General features: G+C 44.2%; 1 protein-coding gene across 1 annotated transcript; it reads left to right on the top strand.

Annotated features, from left to right (window-relative positions):
- Positions 1–582: 582 nt before the first annotated feature.
- Positions 583–21,833, top strand: LOC309556139 (uncharacterized protein; the record flags this gene model as incomplete). The annotated part of the gene is made up of 3 exons (XM_082258495.1): positions 583–2,839; positions 9,342–9,415; positions 21,726–21,833. Exons 1-3 carry the CDS (start codon positions 688–690, stop codon positions 21,831–21,833), a joined length of 2,334 nt encoding a protein of 777 aa, XP_082114621.1. The 5' UTR covers positions 583–687.
- Positions 21,834–22,549: the final 716 nt, after the last annotated feature.

Here is a 22,549-nt window from a genome sequence, read left to right as displayed (position 1 = left end):
GGGCAGAAAGGGATCACTTTGAGGCAGTTGGCCAGAGATGAATCACTTTGATACATGGAGGAGAGGAACAGGGGAGGGGGGCCCCAGAAGAGGTGGTAAGGGGCTTGCCCTTGCACAGAGCAGGTAAATAGAACATTCTTTTTTTATTTTAGTGACAGAAGCAGCTATGCTAAAGAGCATACATTACAGCATGTAAAAGTGTGCAAGGGCCTTTAATTATTATTATTTTTTTTTTTACATGAATGGAAGGAGGTATATTAGCATAGGATGGCCATTAAAGGAAATCTGTAGTGCCTGAACATGGAGTCCACCAATTCTGCCCTGTTTCTGGAAATGCTAGTTGTTTGGATGCCATGTTTTTCCAATAGCCTTCAAACTTTTTAAGGCACAGACCTGGAACAAGTGTGCAGATCAGGAGTTGGGATTTCACTTTGACTTGCTAATCTGTAAGTAGGTTCCAGGTCAACCAATATATTCTTAGAAGGAGCAACAGCAGCCCTATGTTTCTCAGATTACTGATTTTCTGCGACCTATACACACATTGCCTATTTCTGCTTTTGAAATTGTAATTTATTTTAATATTTTGAGTATCTTATGTTTGTTACCATTTTAGTGGCCTTACCTCTTTTCTCTGACATCACCTCACAACCTCCAACTTGGAGCAAGAAAAGCCCTTCAAGGAATATCATGGATCTATCTCCAGTGACACCTGAAGCTTTTGTCTCTATAAATATTACTGCTGAGGGCAAAGTGCCTTCGGAGTCATCATTGACTGCCACAACTGCACCAATTTACTCACAAACTTACCCAACATCATCAACTTACCCAACATCATCAACGGCCACAGCTTCTGTAGTACCAGTAGGAACTACAACCAAAGTAATAACTTCAAACACGTCTAATGGCACATCCCTAGCTGCCCAAACTGTATCGGTCTCATCTAGTATTACTAATTCTCCATCACCAAGTACAGCACCAGCAACAACGATGGCTCTTACAAGTCTAACGACATCACTGGCAACCAAATCAACACTTTTACCACCATTACCATTTGTAACAACGACACCTGTAGCATCTAATATTACCAACTCTACTTTGCCAACTGCTACAACAGCCTTAATGATGGCTTCTGTGGCTTTAATTCCATCACTTGGAAGCCAAACATCACCCATACCATCTAACATAACCAACTTAACATCACCGAGTGTGACACTGATGACTACTCTTATGAGGCAAACTACATCACTGGGAAGCAAAACAACACTATTGCCATCTGATGTAACCAACTCAACATTATCATTGGTCACAACTGCACCAATAATACGTAATATGACCAACTATACACCAACTATCACAGCTCTACCAACGTCTCTCAACTCTACAACTGTCAAACCTGAAGCAACCTCATTTATTGTCTCCAATGAAACATCACCATCCACCACATTTGTAACAATAATGTCCAATCCGCTTTCCAACACAACACAAGCAACCTTGAGTTTCCCGTCATTATCAAATACAGCTAGTTTAACATTATCATCTACCATAACTGTGCCAACAACACCCAATGATACCAAGATTACATTACAAGGGAACACAGTTGCACCAACAGTGTCCAATAGCACCGGGTCAACTTCAACCTCGAGAACATTAAGCCTGAATACCACTATACTACAAGTTGCTGGGACTATACTGTCTAATGCCACAGGCTTCACATCACTGGCTACCAAAACTACACCAGTGACTCCATTTATCACCAAAACATCAATACCAGATAAAGCAGCTACAGCGTCTAATGTCACTGGAGTTTTGTCTGCAGGTTCAACCACCTGGCCAGCAGAGTCTAATACTTCAGATGCACCAAAATGGCCTAACATCACCAGATTGTTGCCCCCAGCTGCCACCACCACACCTATACTATCTGTTTTAAGTACATCTGGATCAGCATTATTAGATTCCAGAACTGCCCCAATAACATCTAAAATATCTACGACCCTAGGAAGTACCACAGTTGCAGAAACAATGAAGAATACCGCGGTTTTAATGTCAACAGTAAATCTGAATATGTCACCGGTTGTAGGAAGTACTCCAGTACCATCACAGATATTTGGCTCCTCATCAATGGCTACCAAAACTGCACCAATGATATCTGATGTCACTGACCCTGCTGGAACCAAAGCAACAGATTTAATATCAAATAAATCATCTGTGACCTTAACATCTACCATAACTCCACCAATAACAACTAACATCACTTTTGTAGGACCACCGGTTCCCCCAACTGCTCCATTAATGATCATCGCTTCTACATCACCAGTTAGCAAAACGACATCGATAATATATACTGTCAATGGAGCGTCATCGCCAACAGCAGTCTCTACTACCAGTGATACCACATCTAGACCATCTGTAATGGTAAATCCCACCACACTGATGACAAAATACACCCCTACAGTCTCTTTACCAAATAGAGATTCTGAGAACAATACAATCCCAGTAATGTCTGAAATGAGTGTGTTAACCAGTACGCCAACCCTGGAAAAGGTTTCAACAACTTCCAAAACACCAGCAAGCGCCACATCTATGCCGGCATCTTCAATTGGTGCTCCATCAGCCAGTACCACAACTATACCAAATAATACAACGTTGATGATTACGAAAACAATATTTTCTACTGGAACTGAGCCAGTAAATTTGAACTTTCCAGCTTCCAAGACATCAACTGCCCCCACAATGGATCATGTCAATGCTACCAAAACTACCGCTAACATCACTTACGGCACTACTGAAATGTGGCCTACAGAGGCTGTCACCTTGGGAACTTATGAGACAAACAGCAGAGGTAAGTGGTACAACATTTACTCCTGTTACTGTAGCGCTACCCCCTCAAGGGCTGCTGAGTTGTGTCCCAGGTTCTTCTCCCACTAGTGCAGTGGCAGCCAGGCAAACAGCAACATTCACACCTCTGGCTCAAGAAACAGTCTAGGGGGTTGCCTTTTTTTAACCACTTAAGCCCCGGAAGATTTTACCCCCTTCCTGACCAGGAGTTTTTTTGCGATTTTTTTACTGCGTGACTTTAACGGACTATTGCGCGGTCGTGCGACGCTGTACCTAAACGAATTTGACGTCCTTTTTTTCCCACAAACAGAGCTTTCTTTTGGTGGTATTTGATCACCTGTGCGATTTTTTGATCATGCGCTATAAACAAAAAAGTGCGTAAATTTTGCAAAAATAACAATATTTTTCATATTTTTTTATATGAAATTCCCCCCAAAAAAATGTAAAAATCAAAATTTTTTAACATTTTTGGCCAATTTGTTTTCTGCTACCTATGTTTGGTAAAAAAAAAATCGCAAAAAGCGTATTTTGAGTGGTTTGCGCAAAAGTTATCGTGTTTACGAACTAAGGGAAAGATTTCTATAATTTTTGGTGTTTTTTTTTTAACGCGTAATGGCGGCGATCTGCGATTTTTTTGCGGTACTGTGACATTGCGGCAGACAGATCGGACCCTTGACTGACATTTTTGACACTTTTGGGGTTACCAGTGACATCACTGCAGTAATCAGTGCTATACATATGCACTGTTACTGTAAAAATGACACTGGCAGGGAAGGGGTTAACTTTATTGGGGAAGGAGGGGTTAAGTGTGTCCCTAGGGGCGTGCTTCTATCTGTGATTGGACATGGCTACTGGTGTAGGAACAGTGATCAGCGGTCCTACATAGTAGAACCGTCTGATCACCATTTCTACACAGGGGAGAATGACAGGCGGCATGTTTACATCAGCCGCCTGCCTTTCTCCCTCTGCACCGACGATCGCCGAGTGACATCGGGTCCGCCGGTCACACGCACGGACTTGCTGGGGAACGAGCCGGGGCGGGAGCACTATTGGCTCCCAAGCAAGCAAGTAGCGGGCTAGTGACGTATATATACGTCACTTTGCCTGGCCGGGGCTGACCGCCGCCGTATATAGTCGTGCGGCGGTCGGCAACCGGTTAAAGTTTATTGCAGAGTAACTTGGGGTTTAGGGAAGCTTTGGGATACTCCAGGACACTGAACAGTATTGTGAGGACACTCTTCCCTTTGCCAGTGCCATCTTAAGAGCAATAAAGGGCCCCGGGCAATGCAGTGCACTGGGGCCACGCTTACACAATCACCCATGAGAATAAAAATGCAAATTATCGATAAGGCGATAGTTATTGGTGCAGCAATGCCAGGCTAATGACAGCTTCCAAGTTCGGTGGCTGGGTCTGGTGAACACACACATGGATGGGAGTCAGACTGGACTGTCCTGTGTGTGCCTGTTCCCGTTGAGGAGGACAGGCATTCCTGCAGTTGTGGGCTCCCTCTTCCACGGCCCAAGTGGCCTGACCGCAGCGCAGAGCCGACAGACGCTTGCCACCTGCTAAGTTCAGCAGCGGGATGCACACGGGAATCGGGACTAATGCTTGGCTGGGGTTGAGTCGTTGGGCAGGTGGGGCCCCCCGGGCAACTTCCCAGCATGCTCATTCGATAAGATGGCCCTGCCCTTTGCAGCTACTTCTTAACTGCTTCACGCTGACAGTACACATTTCTGCGTCCTCACTGGACCGGGCTTTTTTCCGTTGGGACGCATATATGCGGATCTGTCTCTGTTCTAGGCACACTCCCAGCACAGGGACCGGAGTCTCAACGGGAGCCCCAGGTTCCTGTACTAATGCTCTTGGTTCCGGGTCACCTGATCGCTGTGATAGCCTCTGATTGGCTATTACAGTGATCAGCCACTATGAAGCCGGCCCCTGTGTTTCTCTCTCTGTGAAAAGAGAGGAAAGATACATTGTATCTCTCTCTCCTTGCAGATAGAGATAAACAAACAGTTGTGTAAAAAAAATGAAATAATTTTATTAAAATAATAATAATAAAATAAAAAAAAGAAAATAAAAAATAAAGAAAAAATGCCTAGATAAAGGTTTGATCTAGGCCAGTCCGAGGGTTAGTATTTGGGTCAAGTACGGGTCAAAGGTCAAGGTCAGGATCAGTATAGTAAAGGCAGGATTTCTTTAACCACTTGCCGACCGCCGCAAGTACATATACTGCGGCGGTCAGCCCCTCACAGGCAAAGTGACGTATATATACGTCACTAGCCTGCGAGGCTCTGGGGAGCGAGCGCGCGCCACTGGAGGCGCGCTCCAGCTCCCGCGCGGTCACGGACTCCCCCGCGCGTGTGACCGGCGGACCCGATGTCCGCCGGTCACTCGGTGATCGTCGGTGGAGAGGGAGAAAGGCAGGCGGCTGATGTAAACAAGCCGCCTGTCATTCTCCCCTGTGTAGAAACAGTGATCATACGGTTCTACTATGTAGGACCGTTGATCATTGTTCCTACACCTCTAGCCATAGCCAATCACAGTTAGAATCACGCCCCTAGGGACACACATAACCCCTCCCTCTCCAATAAAGTTAACCCCTTCACTGCCAGTGTAATTTTACAGTAACAGTGCATATGTATAGCACTGATTACTATAGAAATGTCACTGGTAACCCCAAAAGTGTCAAAAATGTCAGTCAAGGGTCCGATCTGTCCGCCGCAATGTCGCAAAAAAAAAAAATCGCAGGTCGCCGCCATTATGCGTTAAAAAAAAAACAACAAAAATGACAAAAATCTTTCCCTTTGTTAGTAAACACGATAACTTTTGCGCAAACCAATCTAAATATACGCTTTTTGCGATTTTTTTTTTTTTACCAAACATATGTAGCATAAAACCAATTGGCCGAAAATGTTAAAAAATTTTGATTTTTACATTTTTTTTGGGGGGGATTTCATATAAAAAAATGTGAAAAATATTGTTATTTTTTCAAAATTTACGCTCTTTTTTTGTTTATAGCGCAAAAATGAAAAATCGCACAGGTGATCAAATATCACCAAAAGAAAGCTCTGTTTGTGGAAAAAAAAGGACGTAAATTTCGTTTGGGTACGGCGTCGCACGACCGCGCAATTGTCAGTTAAAGTTACGCAGTGCCGAATCGCAAAATAGGCCCTGGTCAGGAAGGGGGTAAAATCTTCCGGGGCTTAAGTGGTTGATTTGTACCAGTTTCAGTGTGTTTTAGGTAGGATAGAAAAAAAAAGGAAAATGTGCAATATTATTTCTGGGCTGTACTACGGGTACAAACAACAACTAACATACACATATGTGGTATCGCTGCGATCGTCAGTGACAGGAGAATTTATTTTGGGTTGTTATTTTGGCGGTGGATTATGGTAATAACATGAAAAATACAGCTACATTTAAAAAAATGTGACAGGTGAATATTGGGTCATTTAGAGGTTCTACTAGGAGGGAATAATGATGTCAGAATCTCCCGTTATTATGCACAGAGAATCTCTAACTAGAATATCCTTTCTACCAGGCCAATCCTTCCCACTAATAAGGATGTAAGAAGATATGATGCCTCATATGAACTCCTTCCATCCGTTGGGTGTGTCACAGGAGAAAGGGCAGTAGGAATTTGAGCTACCATGTAGTGCCACCTATCAGTGCCACCTATCAGTGCCACCTATCAGTGCCCAATAGTATCATCTAACAGTGCAGCCTATCAGAGCACCATCAGTGCCACCTCATCAGTGCACATAAATGAAGGAGAAAAATTTCCTTTTTGTAAAAATTTTATAACAAACAATGAAAACTGTTTTTCTTTTTCTTCAAAATTTTCCATCTTTTTTGGTTTATTTAGCAAAAAAAAAAAAAAAATGGTGATTAAATACCACCAAAAGAAAGCTCTATTTGTGTGAAAAAAATAATAAAAATGTATTTTGGGTACAGTGTTGACCATGCAATTGTCATTCACAGTGTGACAGCGCTGAAAGCTGAAAGTTGGCCTGGGCAGGAAGGGGATATACTGTATATACTCGAGTATAAGCCAAGTTTTTCAGCATGTTTTTTCATGCTGAGAAAGCCCCCCTCGGCTTATACTCGAGTCACGGTCTCACTTACCTTTTCCCCGGTCAGTGCGCATGCGCCGCCGCCGCTCGCGAAAGCCCGTACACGTTCGGCTATTTCCGGGCAGACGGCGCATGCGCAGTTATGTGTTGGCGCCAGGCGCCGCCATTTCTAAATGTAAGATGAAAAGGTAAGTGAGACTCCTCCTGTACCATCTGTGCCAAATCTGTGCCATGCCTGTACCATCTGTGCCATGCCTGTACCATCTGTGCCATGCCTGTACCATCTCCTGTGCCATGCCTGTACCATCTTCTGTGCTATGCCTGTACCATCTGTGCCATATCTGTGCCATGCCTGTACCATCTGTGCCATGCCTGTACCATCTCCTGTGCCATGCCTGTACCATCTCTTGTGCCATGCCTGTACCATCTCTTGTGCCATGCCTGTACCATCTCCTCTGCCATGCCTGTACCCTCTCCTGTGCCATGCCTGAACCATCTCCTGTGCCATGCCTGAACCATCTCCTGTACCATCTCCTGTGCCATGCCTGTACTATCTCCTGTGCCATGCCTGTACTATCTCCTGTGCCATGCCTGTACTATCTCCTGTGCCATTCCTGTACCATCTCCTGTGCCATGCCTGAACCATCTCCTGTACCATCTCCTGTGCCATGCCCACAGCCTTGGATCTCCTGTACCATGCCCACAGCCCTTGTTTTGAGTCTCCTGGTGGTCAAGTTGGGTCCAGTAGCTGCTGCATTTCCCACCCTAGGCTTATACTCGAGTCAAAAAGTTTTCCCAGTTTTTTGTGGTAAAATTAGGTGCCTCGGTTTATATTCGGGTCGGCTTATACTCGAGTATATACGGTATGTGCCCAGTATATTTAAGTCAAAATAAAATTTAAAAAAAATAAAAACATGTTAAACTTTTTTTTTTTTTATTAGGCACCTTTTGTGATATCAATTTTATAAATCTGATTACTCTTAAAGTTTATATTAGAATAGTGTAGAAAGCTTAGTATCCTTTACAATTGGTACTTTTTAGTCCAAGTAGGCATGATAACGGTATATCTTTCATATAATATACGAAATTAGCCTATGCAAGTATGGATGATAAAGGTATGGATATCACTTTGCCCTTACACTTATGAAATTAACCTATGCAGTATTAGATAGAGTGAATTTAGACGGAGAATTGTAGTGGGTACTGCAATAATAAATGTGCCCACAAGATGTCCCTATTGTGCAATGTGCACTGTTCGGAATTGCTGGTTTGTATAAAATCAGCTTGGCTGAATACTCGCATTTCTAAGCTAGTACTCCCTAATTGCCTCTTCTTATTTTTTTATGTTAATTAATCATCGGGTGCTTAGGGGGTGGTACTTACTTAAGTTACGGATACACACTGGAACTTTCTGCTTCTGAGGAAGTCACGTATTGATGATGAAACGCGTCAAACGGAAATTCCGGTGTGTCACTTCCAGTCTGTAGGTGGACCACACTCCGGGGCCCAGGCCGCATCCGTCACTATGTTACTATCACTATGTGGTTTTATAGCGGTTTTTAATCACATTTTTTCATAAAATCAAAGCAGTTTTGCATTAGGTGATTTGGTGGGATTGTACCAAGAGGGTCGGTTTGGCACAAGCATTTTCTTCTTCACTACTATTCGGGATTATCAGTTTATTATTTTAATATTTTTCCATTTAAGTTTTTTTGTATATCTTGTATGGCACTGAAATGTTATATATACAGTGTCTCACAAAAGTAAGTACGCCCCTCACATTTTTTGTAAATATTTTATTCTATCTTTTCATGTGACAACACTGAAGAAATGACACTTTGCTACAATGTAAAGTAGTGAGTGTACAGCTTGTATAACAGTGTAAATTTACTGTCCCCTCAAAATAACTCAACACACAGCCATTAATGTCTAAACCGCTGGCAACAAAAGTGAGTACACCCCTAAGTGGCAATGTCCAAAGTGTCAATATTTTGTGTGGCCACCATTATTTTCCAGCACTGCCTTAACCCTCTTGGGCATGGAGTTCACCAGAGCTTCACAGGTTGTCACTGGAGTCCTCTTCCACTCCTCTCTGATGACATCACAGAGCTGGTGGATGTTAGAGACCTTGCGCTCCTCCACCTTCTGTTTGAGGATGTCCCACAGATGCTCAATAGGGTTTAGGTCTGGAGACATGCTTGGCCAGTCCATCACCTTTACCCTCAGCTTCTTTAGCAAGGCAGTGGTCATCTTGGAGATGTTTTTGGGGTCGTTATAATTTTGGAATATTGCCCTGTGGCCCAATTTCTGAGGGGAGGGGATCATGCTCTGCTTCAGTATGTCACAGTACATGTTGGCATTCATGGTTCCCTCAATGAACTGTAGCTCCGTATACGGAATATAATGACTTCTATCTATTTCCTCAACAGGAATCTTGGCGCTGAAATTAAAATTGGAGACATCTGGCATTTATCCCTTCACAACGCAGGCCATTCTAAGACTGGTAGGTGTTCTGTTTCTGCAGGTTCTAGGGGTTCTCCAAACAAAAGATGGTGGAACACAGGGGAGACCTTTAAAGTGATTAGGAAGGAAGTTCTGTTCACACAGGTGAGGAAAGGATGAAAAGGGGGGGGGGGGGGCATTACTTGCAGGCAGTGGTGTATTTTGGTTTTGTGCTGCCCTAGGCAAGACTAAAATTGGGCACCCCCCTCCCCCTCCTATTTAAATTTGCCCCACTCCTTTCTTAACGAATGTGGCTCCCTCCAAAATTGAAGGACTACAAGTCCCAGAATGAACCCCTGAGATCTCACGAGGGGGGGGGGGGGTGAGTGAGAGAGAGAAGGGGAGGGTGAGGGGGGATGAGAGAGAGAGTGAGAGGGGGGATGAGAGAGTGAGAGACAGGGGAGGGGTGAGAGAGAGAGGAGGGGGTGAGACACAGAGGAGGGTGAGAGAGAGAGAAGAGGGGTGAGAGAGAGGAGGGGTGAGAGAGAGAGAGGAGGGGTGAGAGAGAGAGAGGAGGGGTGAGAGAGAGAGGGGGGATGAGAGAGAGAGGGGGGATAAGAGCGAGAGAGCGGGGGGGGGGTGAGAGAGAGGGGGGATAAGGGGCAGCTCTAGCAACCACTGGCCAATAGAGTCTCAGTTGGAGGGGGGGGCAGCTTTTTTGCTTTCCCCCTGCAAAGTGCCGCCCTAGGCCTGGGCCTTGTTGGCCTAGGCCAAAATACAGCCCTGCTTACAGGATGAGGTATATGAAGGACAGCTCTGTCTGACTTTTATGTTGGGTCTTCTGGTCCCACTCTCTGCTCCAGGAAGTCCAGGCATTTTGTTGACCTCAAAGAGGTCCGGTCCTGGTAAGAAGCTGTAACAAGGAAGAACGATCTTTAAAGGAAATGATGCAGAGGAGCCAACAATGGGAGAAGAGCTTACAGTCGATTAGGGTATAAGGGAGGATACAGAAGGTAGAAGAGCTTACAATCTATTAGGGTATAAGGGAGGATACAGAAGGTAGAAGAACTTACAATCTATTAGGGTATAAGGAGGGATACAGACGGTAGAAGAGCTTACAATCTATTAGGGTATAAGGAGGGATAAAGAAAGTTGAAGAGCTTACAATCTATTAGGGTATAAGGGAGGATACAGAAGGTAGAAGAGCTTACAATCTATTAGGGTATAAGGGAGGATACAGAAGGTAGAAGAGCTTACAATCTATTAGGGTTTAAGGAAGGATACAGAAGGTAGAAGAGCTTACAATCTATTAGGGTATAAGAGAGGATACAGAAGGACAAGGAACTTACACTCTATTAGTATATAAGGAGTATACAGAAGGTAGAAGAGCTTACAATCTCTTAGGATATATAGGAAGATACGGAAGGCAGAAGGGCTTACAATCTATTAGCGTATAAGGGAGGATACAGAAGGTAGAAGAGCTTACACTCTATTAGTATATATGGAAGTATACATTAGGTGGAAAAGATTACAATCTATTAGGGTATAAGGGAGGATACAGAAGGTAGAAGAGCTTACAATCTATTAGGATATAAGGGAGGATACAGAAAGCAGAAGAGCTTACAATCTATTAGGATAGATAGGAAGATAGAGAAGGTGGAAGAGCTTACTATCTATTCGAGTATAAAGGAGAATACAGAAGGTAGAAGAACTTGCTATCTATTAGCGTATAAGGGAGGATACAGAAGGTAGAAGAGCTTACAATCTATTAGGATATAAGGGAGTATACAGAAGGTGGAAGAGCTTATAATATAGTAAGATATAAGGAGGGATACAGGTGATAGAAGAGCTTACAATCTATTAGGATATAAGGGAGGATACAGAAGGTGAAAGAGCTTACAATCTATTATTATATAAGGGAGGATACAGAAGGTAGAAGAGCTTACAATCTATTAGGATTTATGGGAGGATACCCAAATTCAAAAACTTGACTTTACTATTAGACTTCTACATTTTTACTGTTCCATATTTTCATGATTGTGTACCATACAGAGATCAGTAGAGTCTCCCTCTAGTGGTTATCTGTGTAGTAAGCAGTGCACAGCTGTAGCAATGCACAGAATACAGTACGGTATGTAAATTCTCGCTGTTCATGACCGGGGACCATGACTTTGCAGGCGGCTCTCTCTCTCTCTCTCTCTCTCGTACCCTCAGGGGGTTCCTGTAAATGACTGTACAGGACTTTTTCCATAGAAGCTGTAGAACCTGTTCCCAAGGTCTTCATTCTAGATCTTAGAATATAAGACTGATTGTAAACATACAGGAATGTGTGAGCTCAGGGCATCACCATAACAATTCCTCACTCCTATCACATAACAATAGAGCTTTTATTTTTTGTAGAATGCACCCATTGTACGTACGCATCAACCATAGAGACATTCATAGAAACATCCATAGAGACATCCATAGAGACATCCATGGAGACATCAATAGAGACATCAATAGAGACATCCATAGAGACATCCATAGAGACATCCATAGAGACATCCATGGAGACATTCATAGGGACATCCATGGAGACATCCATGGAGACATCCATAGAGACATCCATAGAGACATCTATAGAGACATCCATAGAGACATCCATAGAGACATCTATAGAGACATCCATAGAGACATCCATGGAGACATCCATAGAGACATCCATGGAGACATCCATAAGAGACATCCATGGAGACATCCATAGAGACATCCATAAGAGACATCCATAAGAGACATCCATAGAGACATCCATAGAGACATCCATAAGAGACATCCATAGAGACATCCATGGAGACATCATAGAGACATCTATAGAGACATCCATAGAGACATCCATAGAGGCATCCATAAGAGACATCCATGGAGACATCCATGGAGACATCCATAGAGACATCCATAAGAGACATCCATAGAGACATCCATGGAGACATCCATGGAAACAGCCATAGAGACATCCATGGAGACATCATAGAGACATCTATAGAGACAGCCATGAAGACATCCATGAAGACATCCATAGAGACATCCATAGAGACATCCATGAAGACATCCATGGAAACAGCCATAGAGACATCCATGGAAACATCTATAGAGACATCCATGGAGACATCCATGGAGACATCCATAGAGACATCCATGGAGACATCCATGGAGACATCCATAGAGACATCCATGGAGACATCCATAGAGACATCCATAAGAGACATCCATAGAGACATCCATAAGAGACATCCATAAGAGACATCCATAAGAGACATCCATAAGAGACATCCATAGAGACATCCATAGAGGCATCCATGGAGACATCCATAGATAGGCCTTTGGGATAGTTTTACCTTTTAAACTGACCAGAATTTCCAAAAAAAATGATTGGGAAAATTCTTGGAAAAGATTTGTATGAAAATTCTCAGAACATTCTTTTGTCGTTCAAGAGTATTTGTTTGCTTTTAACATCTGATTTTAGAATGAATGGACATTACTAAATGAAAACTACATACACTGTACACTGTTAGAAACTTGTTTGTTCCAGAAAAGTTTTCCAACCATCTCTGCTCCTTCAAATTTTCTGGAACATCAATTTGACCCCACTAATGATTACAAATACAAAGACAATTTCTTAGAAGCTTCTCTTCCCAAGAATGTTCATTCAAAGTTCTACCCATCTATGGCCAGCTTAAGGTGGCCATACAAGGACCACAATGTGGCTGGTTCAGCAGTAATTGGTCTATTTTTGAATCATGTATGGGCAGGCTGGTTGTACAGAAGTCCATCTACTGATCTGTACAACCAGCCTGATGGATTTTCCCCACTCAGTCTGTGCCGCGGTCTATAGCTGGCAGCCCCGATCAGGTATTCTGACAGCAGGGAAGTCTCCCTGGTTGAATAAAAAATGAAAATTACCCATCTATGGGCTGCTAATGTGGTGTTGTCGTCTTACTGCCCCCCAACTGTCCACCTTAACCTACAATGGCAACTACATGGGGTAGTGCAGCAAAAATGATACCCCATATTGTCTTTAATGGACAGTACCGCCACCAAACACATCCCATTACAGTGAGTGGAGCTGCGCCACAACCACCTGCGCTACAAATTGTGGCGCACTGGTGCAGACTTTTCGGGGGGGGGGTGACATATCCCTTCCCAGCCACCTGCCAAGTGACATCTGAAAAGCAGTCCACCATAGATCGCTTTTAGAAGGGGTGGCAAGGGCCGTTCAAGTGTGAACCAGGCCTTAAAGTGTAAGTCAAGGCAAAAAGAAAGCATATGTAGATTGTAGATGGGGTGCAGCATGGTGCTGCGGGAATAACATACTCAGTCCCAGTGCAATGAAAGAACTTGTATTGAAATAATGCAGAAACAGTTCACAAATAACCCAGTGTAAAGATGGCCCAACCGGGAATACTCAAAGTTCCAGCAGCGTGTAGGGTGCGGAGTGCAACCGATCGAACAGCATCTGTAGAGAGGGGAAGAATGTGGCCAACTGTCTAGAGAAGTTGATGCTTTCTGTCCTGGTGGAGAACCTTTCCCTGCTGCTAGTAATTCTCCCAACAGACGCAGTGCCTGTTCCTACTCTACCAGCTTGCAAATGCATGCCAAACCTGGAAGCCAGGGCCTTAAATAGGCTCTGCCTGACCAAAGATGGCTGCCAGAGTCACATGGGGTGGCAGCATCCAATTGGATGCTTCCACAGTGACCCAGAAAACCATAGAGAATCCATATTTCTCTTGACTTCCTCTCCAACTGCAGAGCCGCTGCGGAGGAGCTCTATCTGCAGTGGAGAAAGTAAACTGCACCTGCCTACAAGTATATCTCTATCATATAACATACATGCATGTTTCTCTATGTTTATCCCTCTAAAGACCCTGTACAGAAATGCCAGTTGATTTTCCTGACATGTGTTTAGCACCTTATTACTTGTTGTGGGCTGACAGCACACACCATCCTAATGGACCGAATGGTGTCAGCACTGCCTGATGTCCTTTGCTAAACTATTGAATCCCTCACACTGTTCACATATACACAACATGGGGGCTCGTTGTTCTGTAGTCTGAGATAGAAAATGAGGGCAGGTAAATTAGATTCCTTGACAATACAGAGGAAGCGTGCAGAGGACAGCTCTGCATTTCTGGAAGGATCAACAGGTATTTCTTTTGCACTTATTGAACAGATAGAACAAAACACATTCAATGGTATATTTACATGACCAAAAGGGAGCAAATAAGAGAAATTAATTAACAGGATTTATATGCACCGTAATAAATACCCCACCCTCTGAGTTCAGCCCTCCTGGGATTCCTTCAACAAGGTCCCCGGTAGCTTCCCCTCACACTGTAAATGTGTGCTGCAACCCTACTCATTCCTATGGGTAAGCCATCCTCCGAAGCCCACTGGAGGCTGCCATGAATATGTATTACCCATAGGAATAAATGGGTTATAATTTGCATGCGTAGTATAAAAAGGGGCAGCCTTGGATATTTGCCTTTTTCCCAGATCCAGTGATCTCTCCTCCAACGCGGCCCTGGGCAGCCCCTGCATACTGTATGTGCGCTGCAACCCCATTCATTATTTTGGGTAAACCATACTGTGAGGGCAACCTGGAGCAGAGGCGTAACTAGAACCTTCAGGGCCCCGGTGCAAGAAACCATGAAGAGCCCCCCGGACCCCTGGCCGGGGCTCTTCCCTTCAAGCCTGGGGCTCTTACCACTGATCCTGGGGCCCTTTAACCTCGTTGCGGGGCCCTTTATTACGGGACCCTTTCATAAGTTCATCAGTGGGCCCCCTTCCTGCCATCTTGGGGCCTCCCCACGGTGGTGGAATGCCAGGGCCCTGTTACAAGTGTGATCTTTGCGATCCTGGAAGTTCACCCACTGGTGTCAGTTGTTTTTATTTTTTGGTATTTAATTGTAATATTTTTTATCATTTTATTTTATTACAATGTGACTGACTATGACTCTGTCCATTCAGAAAAGGAAGGAGCTGGTAAATTACATATTTACCGACCTCTTCCTGGTTCTCTATTGTGACATCCCCTGCAGAAGCCGGCAGGAGAGGGGAGGGAGCACAGTGGGGAGGGGGGCAGCATAGTAAGGAGGGGGGACCAGGGGGGGACACAGGGGCCCAGAGGCAGCAGAACACAAGTGAACTGGATAGGAGGAGTGGCGGGGGCAGCACAGTAGGGGGGGGGGCCAGGGGAGCACACAGGGGCCCAGAGACAGCAGAACACAAGTGAACTGGATAGGGGGAGTGGCGGGGGCATCACAGTAGGGGGGGGACCAGGGGAGCACACAGGGGCCCAGAGACAGCAGAACACAAGTGAAGTGGATAGGAGGGGCGGCGGGGGCAGCATACAGAGGAACCAATCTCCTCCATTTTCCTCCTGCAGCTACAGGAGGAAAAAGGAGGACAGTGATTTCTCTACATGCTGACCCCCGCCGCCCCTCCTATCCAGGTGTACAGGGGAGCCACACAGGCCTGGAGCATGGGGCCCGGTTGCAGTTGCAACCCCTGCAACCCCTGTAGTTACGCCCCTGCTCTGGAGGTCACCATAAGTATGGCTTACCTATAGGAATGAATGGGGTTGCAATGAACGGGCACATTATAAAATACGGCCGTCTGAGTTTTTGTCGAAGGAAAGATAATTGGATCTGTGAGGAAGGTAAATGCTATTGAAGGGGGGCTGTACTCGTGTGTGTGTGTGGGGGGGATTGATTTATTAAAGGACATCTTAAGGTAACGTTTTTGCTATGGGGCTCCATGGTTCGTAGTCGTGCCTGAAGTGACAACATATGAGAAAAAAAGGTAGATAGGGACAGGGTGTATAATAGGGAAGTGCCTGCACAATGACTAGATTGGCGGGATCATCAGCAATTGTTATGAAGAAGCATGAAGGTTTAAAAATATTAAAACTGGCTTTGAACCACGATAGCGCTTATATGAGCATTGGGATCGGGTTTAGGTGTACTTTAAGCCTCATACAAACATGAAGGTATTTGTCAGAGACATCTAGTAGTAGTTCTCTGAAGAATCTTCAATCTTTCCGCAGATCTTGGTTGAGTTTGTCTGTTCCAGTATGGTACATCATCCCTCAAAGTGGGGTGACTTTTACATAGTTACATAGTTACATAGTAGGTGAGGTTGAATAAAGACAATAGTCCATCCAGTTCAACCTGTGTAGGTGTGTGTGGCTGTAATCATCTCTCATAACCCTGAATGTTCTGATCCTTGAGATGTAAGTCTAAGAGTCTTTTGAAAGCCACCATACTTCCCGTAGAAACCACCTCTTGTGGTAGAGAATTCCACAATCTTGTAGCCCTAACAGTAAAGAACCCCCCTCGTTGCCTGAGGTTAAAACGCTTCTCCTCTAATCGCATTGTATGCCCCCGAGTCCTCATGCAATCCCTTTAACTGAACAGCTTATTTTCTAAGCTTAGATCCCCATTGAGATATTTATAAATTGCTATCATGTCCCCTCTCAGGCGTCTCTTCTCATGATTTTGGACAAGAATAGTCTCAGTTGGACAAATGTAGAAGGGTCTTGTAGATCAGAAGAGGGGCATTTTGCTTGTCCCAGTATTTTTTATAGGGAAATATATATTTTTTTACTCCAATTGTGAGCATAGGAGGTTCTTTTTATTTTTTATTTTTCCATTTATATATTTTTTAACCACACCAACCGCCGCAAGTACATTTACTGCGGCAGTCAGCCCCTCCTGGGGAAAGTGAGTTAGTACTACGTCGCTTGCCCAGGTGCCTGTAGGGGGCGAGCGCGCGCCACCGGAGGCGTGCTCCCGCCCCCACTCGTTCACTGAGGTCCCCACGTGAGTGACCGGCGGCTCCGATGTCCGCCGGTCACTCGCGATCTCCCACTGGAGAGGGAGAAAGGCAGGCGGCTGATGTAAACACAACCGTCTGTCATTCTCCCTGATGTAACTGCAGAGATCATACGATCCTTCTATGTAGGATCGTATATCTCTGTGGTTACATAAAAAGCCACGCCCCTCTACAGTTAGAAGCACGCCCCTAAGGACACACTTAACCCCTGGATCTCTAATAAAGTTAACCCCTTTCCTGCCAGTGTCATTAGTACAGTGACAGTGCATATTTTTAGCACTGATTACTGTAGTAATGTCACTGGTACCCCCAAAAAGTGTCAAAAATTTTAGTCAGGGGTCCGATCTGTCCGCCGCAATGTCGCAGTCCCGCAAAAAAAAAAATTGCAGATCGCCGCCATTACTCGTTAAAAATAAAAACAATAAAAATTACATAAATCTTTCCCTTAGTTAGTAAACGCAATAACTTTTGCGCAAACCAATCAAAATACGCCCATTGCGATTTTTTTTTTACCAAAAATATGTAGCAGAAAACAAATTGGCCTAAAATGTTAAAAAATTTAGATTTTTACATTTTTTTGGGGAATTTCATTTAAAAAAAATGTGAAAAATATTGTTATTTTTTCAAAATTGTCGCTCTTTTTTTGTTTATAGTGCAAAAAGTAAAAATTGCACAGGTGATCAAATACCACCAAATGAAAGCTCTGTTTATGGGAAAAAAAGCACGACCGCGCAATTGTCCGTTAAAGTCACGCAGTGCCGAATCGCAAAATAAGCCCTGGTCTTTGAGCAGCCAAATCCTCCGGGGCTTAAGTGGTTCAAATTGTTTAGCCAAAGAATTAAAAACTCACAATATGTAATATGTTGTACAGAGAGGAACAAATCAATCAATCAAAATATGCTTATTGCGATTTTTTTTTTTTTTACCAAAAATATGTAGTAGAAAACAAATTGGCCTAAAATGATGAAAAATTTTGATTTTTACATTTTTTTGGGGGGAAAATGTTATATAGCAGAACGTGAAAAATATTGTTTTTTTATTTCAAAATCGTCGCTATTTTTTTTGTTTATAGAGCAAAACATAAAAATCGCACAGGTGATCAAATACCACCAAAAGAAAGTTCTATTTGAGGGAAAAAAAGGACATCAATTTTATTTGGGTACAGCGTCGCACGACCGCGCAATTGCCTGTTAAAGTAACGTAGTGCCGAATCGCAAAATAGGACCTGGTCAGGAAGGGGGCAAATCCTTCCAGTCTTAAAGTGGTTAACCACTTAAGCCCCGGAAGATTTTACCCCCTTCCTGACCAGGGGGTTTTTCGCGATTTTTTACTGCGTGACTTTAACGGACAATTGCGCGGTCGTGCGACGCTGTACCTAAACGAATTTGACGTCCTTTTTTCCCACAAACAGAGCTTTCTTTTGGTGGTATTTGATCACCTGTGCGATTTTTACTTTTTGCGCTATAAACAAAAAAAGAGCGTCAATTTTGCAAAAATAACAATATTTTTCACATTTTTTTATATGAAATTCCCCCCAAAAAAATGTAAAAATCAAAATTTTTTTACATTTTAGGCCAATTTTTTTTACCATATGTTTGGTAAAAAAAAAAAAAATCGCAAAAAGCGTATTTTAATTGGTTTGCGCAAAAGTTATTGCGTTTACTAACTACGGGAATGATTTATGTCATTTTTATTGGTTTTTTTAATGCGTAATGGTGGCGATCTGCGATTTTTTTTGCGGGACTGCGACATTGCGGCGGACAGATCGGACCCCTAACTGACATTTTTGACACTTTTGGGGGTACCAGTGACATTACTACAGTAATCAGTGCTATACATATGCACTGTTACTGTAAAAATAACACTGGCAGGGAAGGGGTTAACTTTATTGGAGAGGGAGGGGTTAAGTGTGTCCCTAGGGGCGTGTTTCTAACTAGGATTGGCTGTGGCTACTAGTGTGAGAACAAAGATCAACGGTCCTACATAGTAGAACCGTGTGATCACCATTCTTACACAGGGGAGAATGACAGGCGGCTTTGTTTACATCAGCCGCCTGCCTTTCTCCCGATGTAACGGAAGATCGCGAGTGCCCGGCAGACATCGGGTCCGCCGGGCACACGCGCAGGGGGGGTCTGTGACCGCGCAGGAGCGGGAGCGTGCCTCCGGCGGCGCGCACTCGCTCCCAAAACCCTTACAGGCTAGCGACGTAGACCTACATCGCTTTGCCTGTGAGGGGCTGACCGCCGCCGTAAATAGTCATGCGGCGGTCGGCAAGTGGTTAAAGTGGTTAATATGTATACAAACTAACAACAGTATAGAAAAAAAAGAGAAGAAGCCGTGTTTTATCAATCAGTTCTCTGACCAAATAATACTTGGAGGGGGAAAGGCTTGATAAGCCATTGAATCCTCAAAGGGGAGATAAACCACAGGGAGTGTTAGGAATTCCCCAGGGAATAGTGAAGGCAGACATCGTATGTAGACAAGACAAGGAACAAATGTAAAAAAGGTAATGAATACTCATTTTTATTTTAATTATACAGAGCATCCGGAAAGTATTCACAGCACTTCACTTCTTCCACATTTTGTTATGTTACAGCCTTATTCCAAAATGGATTAAATTCATTATTTTCCTAAAAATTCTACAAAACAATCCCCCATAATGACAACGTGAAAGAAGTTTGTATGAAATCTTTGCAAATTTAAAATAAATAAATAAATAAATAAATAAATCCCATGTGCATAAGTATTCACACCCTTTCCTCAATACTTTGGTGAAGCTCCTTTGGCACCAATTACAGCCTCCAGTATTTCTGAGTATGATGCTACAAGCTTGGCACTCCTATTTTTGGGCAGTTTCTCCCATTCTTCTTTGCAGGACCTCTCAAGCTCCTTCAGGTTGGATGGGGGAGGGTCGGTGCACAGTCATTTTCAGATCTCTCCAGAGATGTTCAATCGGGTTCAAGTCTGGGCTCTGGCTGGGCCACTCAAGGACATTCATGGAGTTGTCCCATAGCCACTCCTTTGTTATCTTGGCTGTGTGCTTAGGGTCGTTGTCCTGTTGGAAGATGAACCTTCACCCCGGTCTGAGGTCCAGAGCGCTCTGGAGCAGGTTCTCATCAAGGATGTCTCTGTACATTGCTGCATTCATCTTTCCCTCGATCCTGACTAGTCTCCCAGTTCCTGCTGCTGAAAGACATCCCCACAGTATGATGCTGCCACCACCATGCTTCACAGTAGGGATGGTATTGGCAAGTTGATGAGCGGCGCCTGGTTTCCTCCAGACATGACGCTTGCCATTCAGGCCAAAGAGTTCAATCTTTGTTTCATCAGAGCAGAGAATTTTGTTTCTCATGGTCTGAGAGTCCTTCAGGTGCCTTTTGGTAAACTCCAGGCGGGCTGTCATGTGCCTTTTACTGAGGAGTGGCTTCCGTCTGGCCACACCCATACAGGCCTGATTGGTGGAGAGCTGCAGAGATGGTTGTTCTTCTGGAAAGTTCTCCTCTCTCCACAGAGAAACGCTGGAGCTCTGTCAGAGTGACCATCGGGTTCTTGGGCACCTCCCTGACTAAGGTCTTTTCCCTGATCGCTCTGTTTGGCCGGGCGGTCCGCTCTAGGAATAGTCCTGGTGGTTCCAAACTTCTTTCAATTACGTATGATGGAGGCCACTGTGCTCATTGAGACCTTCAATGCTGCAGAAATGTTTCTGTACCCTTCCCTGTTTTTTTACTCATTACAATCCTGTCTCAGAGGTCTACAGACAATTCCTTCATGGCTTGGTTTGTGCTCTGACATGCACTGTTAACTGTGGGACTTTATATGGACAGACGTGTGCCTTTCCAAATCATGTCCAATCAACTGAATTTACCACAGGTGAACTCCAATCAAGTTGTAGAAACATCTCAAGGATGATCAGCGGAAACAGGATGCACCTGAGCTCAAGTCTGAGTGTCATGGGAAAGGGTGTGAATACTTATGTTTTTTATTTTTAATAAATATGCAAAGATTTCAAACAAACTTCTCTCACATTGTCATTATGGGGGATTGTTTGTAGAATTTTGAGGAAAATAATGAATTTAATTCATTTTGGAATAAGGCTGTAACATAACAAAATGTGGAAAAAGTGAAGCGCTGTGAATACTTTCCGGATGCACTGTATACAAATGGTGGGAGGGGAAGTGGGTGTAAAAGGGGGGGGGGGGTGGGGAGAGTAGAAAGAAGAAAAAAAAAAGGGGGGGTATGAGAGGGTTTGCCGGGCATCCAGGACTGAGAGGAAGTGGATTCAGGTAAAGGACAGAAATAAGGATTTTTCTTCTTTAGAATATTTAAAAGCATTCCAGTGGTATTACGTTTTAGAGTTGGCTTCATATTGGTTATGAGAGGAGAGGTCCAAATCTTCCATTTCATTTAGTTCCTCATCTCTGGAGGCCCAAAGTGATAGAGAAGGGGGGTATGGGTTCTTCCACTTTACATTGATGTATTTTTTTGTCTTTGTTCCACAGATATGTTCCAAGCTCGTCCAGGATCTGTCAGTTAAACATGCAACACTGACCTGGGGACCACAGAGAACTTCAACTAACTGTGACACCTTCCTGGACCCTTCGGTATAGGCCGGAGAGCAGATCCAGTGATCTCTCCTCCAACGTGGCCCTGGGCAGCCCTTGCATACTGTATGTGCGCTGCAACCCAATTCATTCTTTTGGGTAAACCATACTGTGAGGGCACTACAAGAAAAACAACAAGAGAAGGGCACACCGACCTTGTGCATTACCACTTAAAAGTTTATTAAAATCCAAGAAGAGTAGCGTACAATATACTCACAAACGTAGGATATGAACAAGCATGTAGGAAATGGGCACCGCTCGCTTCCAGGACACTTCTCTACTGCTGGATAGCGTGATGGCGTCCTCAAAACCTGATGTGGATTACACGTTTCGAGGGAGGACGCTCTTTCTCAGAGCCAAAATTGCCCACCATGTACTCCTAGGAAGTTATATAGCCAGTGAGCACCGCCCACACCACCCCGCCCCCACTCTTGGAGGGGAAAAAGGTCACCCCAGTTGGTTTTCTCCTACACCTGTCCCTGACCTTTTGCCCCTTCCAGGGCAGGGGCGGGGGCGGGGTGGTGTGGACGGTGCACACTGGCTATATAACTTCCTAGGAGTGCATGGTGGGTCAGTGGCAATTTTGACTCTGAGGAAGAGTGCCCTCCCTCGAAACGTGTAAGCCAGCGGGTAGCGTACAATATACTCACAAACGTAGGATATGAACAAGCATGTAGGAAATGGGCACCGCTCGCTTGCAGGACACTTCTCTACTGCTGGAT

This window comes from Pelophylax lessonae, assembly GCF_965119305.1.
Source record: "Pelophylax lessonae genome assembly, chromosome: 5".
In the NCBI taxonomy this organism is placed as follows: domain Eukaryota; kingdom Metazoa; phylum Chordata; class Amphibia; order Anura; family Ranidae; genus Pelophylax; species Pelophylax lessonae.
This window is presented reverse-complemented; position numbering and strand designations above follow the sequence as displayed.